The 6,823-nt window shown below is 38.7% G+C and overlaps 1 protein-coding gene across 1 annotated transcript; it reads left to right on the top strand.

Annotated features, from left to right (window-relative positions):
- Positions 1 to 1,483: 1,483 nt before the first annotated feature.
- LOC123986538 (putative ferric-chelate reductase 1) lies at positions 1,484 to 4,763 on the top strand. The gene is made up of 4 exons (XM_046074847.1): positions 1,484 to 1,555; positions 2,145 to 2,342; positions 4,373 to 4,474; positions 4,589 to 4,763. Exons 2-4 carry the CDS (start codon positions 2,181 to 2,183, stop codon positions 4,751 to 4,753), a joined length of 429 nt encoding a protein of 142 aa, XP_045930803.1. The 5' UTR covers positions 1,484 to 1,555; positions 2,145 to 2,180; the 3' UTR covers positions 4,754 to 4,763.
- The last annotated feature ends 2,060 nt before the right edge of the window (positions 4,764 to 6,823 follow it).

The raw sequence follows: 6,823 nt of genomic DNA, 5'->3' as shown, positions 1-6,823 counted from the left end.
GATAAATTGATTTAATCTTAATAGAAATAAAAATAGATTTAATTCAAAAGTATCCTTGTTTGATTTGCACTATATATCTGTATTAATATTTTTGGATTGCCACTTACTTTAAACACAACCCTTTCACAGATACAAATAATTATTTAAATACTTTACGTATAAATAATTTATAGATCTAGCCACAAACAGAAATAAGTGGGGTCTGATGACATTATTTGAGACAAAGATCTATATATCGACAAATATTTAGACCACAAAAGTCAACGTGTAGTGAAAAAGCATTTGCACTGGGGCGGCTGTGGCTCAGGAGTTAGAGCGGGTTGCCCGTTAATTGGAAGGTCGGCGGCTCCTCCATGTCGTAGTGTCCTTGGGCAAGATACTGAACCCCGAATTGCCCCAGGCGGCTGTTGCGCCAGTGTATGAATGTGTGTGAGTGTTAGTGTCTGTTTGAGCACTTGTGAATGGTGAATGCAGATGTAGTGTAAAACTGCTTTGAGTGGTCAAAAAGACTAGAAAGGCGCTATACGGAGCATTTACTTTTCCCCCTGTACTGTTCTGAGGAGCATATCTGTGATTTTTTGTTTTTGCATGACACTGTTATTTACTGTGATTATCAGCAGTACAAAACTGGATGCTGTGTTTTGTACAGTACACTGTCATTTACTGTGATTATCTATGGTATTATATTGACAACTGTGATTTTCACAGCACACTGTTGGTTAATGTGATTATCTACAGTACAACAATCATAACTGTGATTATCTACAGTACAATGATCATTACTGTGATTATCTACAGTATAATGATCTTAACTGTGATTATCTATAGTACAATGATCATAACTGTGATTATCCACAGTACAACGATGATAACTGTGATTATCTACAGTACAATGTTCATTACTGTGATTATCTACAGTACAACGATCATTACTGTGATTATCTACAGTACAACAATCATTACTGTGATTATCTACAGTACAACGATCATTACTGTGATTATCTACAGTACAATGTTCATTACTGTGATTATCTACAGTACAATGTTCATTACTGTGATTATCTACAGTACAACGATCATTACTGTGATTATCTACAGTACAATGTTCATTACTGTGATTATCTACAGTACAACGATCATTACTGTGATTATCTACAGTACAACGATCATTACTGTGATTATCTACAGTACAACAATCATTACTGTGATTATCTACAGTACAACAATCATTACTGTGATTATCTACAGTACAATGTTCATTACAGTGCTTTTCACAGCACACTGTTGGTTAATGTGATTATCTACAGTACAACGATCATAACTGTGATTATCCACAGTACATTTTTGGTTACTGTGATTTTTAGGGTAGCAACCTGATTACTGTGATTTTCACAATAACTCTTTGATTACACAATATGTTACTGTGTATCAGTATACTGTAACTAACTGTGCACAAACACAGTAAATTACTGTGGATTTCACAGGCATTTTTTACAGTGAGCTTGTGGTGATAAACTTGCTGCAGCGACGAACATGTCTGAGACCGCAGCCGAAGGTGAGCAGCTGTTCAAGTAGCGATAACCATTCTAGTGGTAATATAGAGTGAGTCATAGAAAAACGAGACATCGAGACACACAAGAAATCAATGAAATAGCGTGGGAGAGTTAATAGATAGTTAGAATACTTTTAATTAGAATTAGAACATGTTTTCTTTCAAATCAAACATAGGCTATTCATAAGATATGAGTGGAAAGTTTTGTTCTGAAGCTGCATTTATGCTTTTTTGACTCAAATATTGCTTTACAATGTCTTGCAATATGCTACTTCAGTACACTTTACAAATATTAGCCTACTGGGACCACTACAGAAAATTTCAGGTGAACATTTTACAGACTCACAACAAGGGCATATTGCACACATAAGTAGCAAAACTTTTTAGGCGTTTGCTTTGTATTATCATCTTTTGTGAATCAGACCTTGAGACAGGGCGGGTAGCGCAATTTGTGTAGCAACCAGCCGCCGCAATCCATGTCCTTAGTGAATTCAAGAATGCCTTTTGTGCTGTCAATTATGAAGACTGGGATTGAATTCTGTTCCTCTGGTTATATTAAAATGATTTTACAGCTTTAATCTTTTTCCTGCAGAAAGGTATCTCCAGTGCAGACTGCGGTGTCACCAAGATGTGTTTCAGTCAGCCTTCAAACTGTGACCCTGCTGTCAGTGCTGACTGTTATTTCATGTCAGCCAAGATGTTGTCTCCCAGTTACGCAGCCGTTCGCTATGAGATGACTGGTCCTTCTGATGGGTACATCGCTTTTGGATTCTCAGATGATCAGATGATGGTAATGTGAAGACAAAATGCTTGATTCTATGAAATGTTTCATGTTTTGTAACACTTCTAACAATTAGGCTCTCGATATTTAAAAGGTACACCCATCAGAGGGGAGATATGAAATATTTTCCTTGAGAACCTCTGACTTTGCACATTGTAACCATAACTATATATTGCAACGCTCAAGCAGATTATTATACTGTTTAAAATATTTCGCCATTGTTTATGTTTGTTCAGAGTCTAATGCTGACCTTACAACACAAATCCTGTCATACTGCCTCTAAGCCATATCAAAATCAAATACCATGGCATGTACTGACCACATTCATGTTTTCTAGACGATGAACCATTAGCGCATTGTAGCAGATCTAGGCAACGAACAGGTTAATGGACAGGGTAGCCTATGTAAGGCTCGATTGAATTTCAGTTTATATTGTAGAGGTAATGAATTCTACGAGTATGAGGGAACGAATGACCAAATCTCAAAAAATCAAATCTCCCGCTAAGAAAATTGGGATTCAGGGTCGTAGCTTTCTCAGCTCGTCTGAAGGAAATTTAAGTACGAAACAGAAAAAAGATCAGAATTTCAAAAAGTAAAGGAAGTTAAGAGAGCATATACGTTTAGTTTCAAGAGAGTTTAAAAAAAAAAAAAAAGAAGCAGAGGACAACAAGGCGCTTTTATTTGACGTCATTAGGTAGCCTAGTGACGTCAATTTGGGAGTGGGTCTTAGGGGAAGTCACCCCAAAGGTGTTAAACAAATAAGATAAACAAATATACGTTGCGCATATTTCCCTTTAATCTCTTTCTCCACAATATCGACATTTGGAAAAATACTCAGTTCTAAACATTCGGATAAAGACAATTAAAACGAGCTAAACACTATGGAAAAAGATTATAATGGTTATATAAAACGTAACAAAGCTTAATTACATGTCCTCAGCATACTTGCTGGTTACTGGTTTTACCTCAAGAGACAATTTAGATGTAAGCGTGGCAGCAAAATTTTGTTTATGCAATTACATGGTGCTAGGTAGGCCTACTTAGCTATCATTGTCAGTAGATCATTGTCGTGTTATACCTTTCCTGTCCCCTTGGTGGCGCTCGGGTCACACGAGAAAACATTAGACATTCCACTTTAACAGATTTACCACTTTAACTGAGAGGCTGGTGATACACACAAGCGTATGAATGGATATTTTAGTAGGAAATTGTATATGAAACATTTAACTATTTAACTAAACATTTAACTTCAAGATTACTTTCTTATGGGTCTGCTAGTTTTCAAACATCACTGAAAGGATAACAACTGGGTCTTTACTTACTAAACTCAGAGGCAAACGCCACTGGTCACTTAGCAAGGTTATTATTTAAACAGAACAAACACAGTTATAATGGAACCTTGCTTGGTTCGAGAAACAGGGGTTGTTATGGTCTCTTTTCTTTGCATTCCTGGCTTATCGCATGGGCTATTAGAGAACGAAATGGTGGTTTATGGCTCAGCCGTTCTGTGGAGAGAAAAGAGTCAGATTGAGGCCGGAGGTGACCTGCGGGAGGGAGAAAGGGGTCAGATCGCCCCCTTTCCTGTCCTGTGGACTGTCTTTAGTGACACCTTTACGGCTAGAAAGGTTCACTAAGGCTCTTTGAATACACAATCCTTAAGCGATGCATTGTCTGACTGAGTCTCTGCTGGTCCTTACCAAACACCAGGCGATGTCTCTGGTTTTTACATGTGAAAAGGTCAACTCTCGGGGAGGGAAACTTCCCTCCCTCTTTTGACACCATCTGACCTTCTTTGAAGTGCATCTGGTTGCGTTCACAACACTAAGGATAACATTTGTCAATCCTAAAGCCCTGCCAGACAAACAAATACGCTTTGTTCTGTTCATGTTTTCAAGAGGTCGATTTGAGAATATCCAGCAAGATTGTTATTTAAACCAAACACTTTTCTCAACATCTTGACAGGTTTGGGCTGATATTTGAGAAGAATGAAAAGTAACTTCTCGTGAAAGAGTTTTATTCTTGCCTCTTTCTTTCCTCAGGGAAACGATGACATTTATATTTGTGGCATAGGCAGTAATGGCCTGGTGGGGTTGCAGCGTGCCTTTTCAACAGGACGAACAACTCCACAACTTCTTCCTCTGGTACTGAAGTTATTCTGATACCCCTGATTTATATCTGGTCAAGGTGTAAGAATTTCTCTAACCATGAAATATTTTATGCTCTGTTGTTCTAATGGTTTCTTTACTGTCCACCAGGGGAATGTTTCTAATGTAAGCGCATCAGTGTTGAACAAAGTTATCAGCTGCTCCTTCACTTCCATGAACACTTTGTCTACTCAGAGGACTACTGGCTTCAACCAAAGCTACTATCTCATGTTTGTCCATGGACCCAGCAGCAATGGTAATGAAGACACTGTGTAATGGTGGAGGAGGTAGTTATTAATCAGGGATGAATACCTCTATAGCTACTATAGATACTACTAGAACAAGGATGTCCAAATGTTTCTAAAGTAAGATTTGATCATTATTTAATTTCACCCACCAGTAAACATCACTTCTAATGGGAACAGTGATGCCTTGGATAGAAGAATTACTGTCCAGTCATTATGTTTGAGATTCAGTCAGTCATGTTGGACCTTGGTTCGCTCTTGTGGAATTATTGTGTCCCGTGAACAAACACCTCCTGTGAGAAGGATCAGGGTCCAGCCATCCCACCTCAATCTCTAGGGAGGAGGAAATTTGTATATGTAGTGGAAAAAACTTGTTTCCCTGGAGAGAGAGATCTCTTTCACACTAACACAAACACCCACGTACACACGCACCCTTGCTCTTTTTCTCTCTCTCTCTCTCTCTCTCTCTCACTCACACTCACACTCACACACACACACACACACACACACACACACACACACACACATACGTCAAATGTTAATGTTATTTGACATGTTGTTACTATTTGGAGCAGGTCTTTATTCTTTTGCTACTGTGGAATAAAGTTGGTTCAATATTTTAATAAATAGCTTAGATTTGGTAAAATACTTTTGCCACGTTGCTGTAGCTTAGCTTGCTACATTTAGCTTCAGTGTTGTGAAACTTCATTTAATGTAGAGTAACTGTTACCTTAGCTAACTACATTTTCTAAGTGGCTTGCCTAACACTGGGCATTATTTATTACTTCTTTATTATCAAACTATTACCATTTTAGTAAGAACTGTAATGTAAAGTGCTACTGAAATTTTTGCTCACATAAAGATAGTGGCAAACAAACTGACCATCCGTTTGACATGGTGAATCATCTAGGGAGATCTGGACTTTTCCAAGCCCCTGTGGAAGTCTGATAATCAGAGCTGTCGGTGGAGTATAATCACTGTGCATTTCAACTGCATGTCCTCCGATACTGTCTCCACAACAACAAAGAAAGGTTTTGCAAACAGATTAATGTACTTATCAATGGTGATAATCTTGAAAGTGCTACATTTTCTGATAAGTGATCAGTCACATTTTTCACAGATAAATTGGCTTCAGGAAAGATGTCCTACAGTTTGCATTATTGCTATTACTGATTTCAGTAATCAGGAAAATACACATGTAATCAGGAAAAAAGTAAAAGTACGCAACACAAACTGTTCTATGACTTTTAAATGTAAGATGGTGAGAAATAAGTGACATTTTTGTTTTGTCCAATCAATAGTACAAAATTCTAAATTATTAAAAGCATTTTTTAGTTTTGAGAATTACAAATGTCTGTTGGACCACCAACAGGACAACTAGCTAAGGTTATCTGACCGCAACGATCTAAATGACATCAGAAACACACATGTACACCTGTCTGTCTGAAGTTCTTTCGGGGGCTCCGTACATCCAATCACAAAGAGACAGCTCCCCCGCTCAGAGTCTCGACTGTCACCAGTTCCCGTCCATCTTCCTGCCAGCAGACACCAGTCTCCTATACACTCTTTTATTCATCAGCCATGGACCCGATTCCTCCAATTCATCCCTTCATCCCTCACCGATCTTCCTGTCACCCCCTCATCCATCACACCTCGACCCTTACCCCCTTATCACTCGACCCTCTCCCACATCACTCGGTCTTTTCTCTGGACCTTCAATCCATTCCTCTCACATCATTTCATTTTAGCTCTATTACATGCAGTGAACCAATCTAAATCTACATCTCCGAAGGCGTGGTCTTAGTGATTAATTTTTTGACTACAATGGAGTTCCCCTTCGAGGGAACTCGAACTGCGTCGGTTACGACACTATGGGAACGCCTCTAGGCGAAGCAGGTCTGAACGTGAATGAAATCACTCCAATCCTATTGGCTTGTTGCTAGAACGGTAAGGTGTGACGGAATAACCGGAGGAGTATAAAGCACACCTGTACACACTCATCATTAGCTTTTTTCTATTCAGCAGGCGCTCTGTATGTTGTTTGAAGAAAGCTCCAGTCCTACAAGCAGTATGTCTTACCTGAAGAAGAAGTCTACCAGCA

The sequence above is a fragment of the Micropterus dolomieu genome, linkage group LG17 (assembly GCF_021292245.1).
Source record: "Micropterus dolomieu isolate WLL.071019.BEF.003 ecotype Adirondacks linkage group LG17, ASM2129224v1, whole genome shotgun sequence".
Taxonomy (NCBI): Eukaryota; Metazoa; Chordata; class Actinopteri; order Centrarchiformes; family Centrarchidae; genus Micropterus; species Micropterus dolomieu.
The sequence above is the reverse complement of the archived record's forward strand: the minus strand, read 5'-3'. Positions and strand labels throughout refer to the sequence as shown.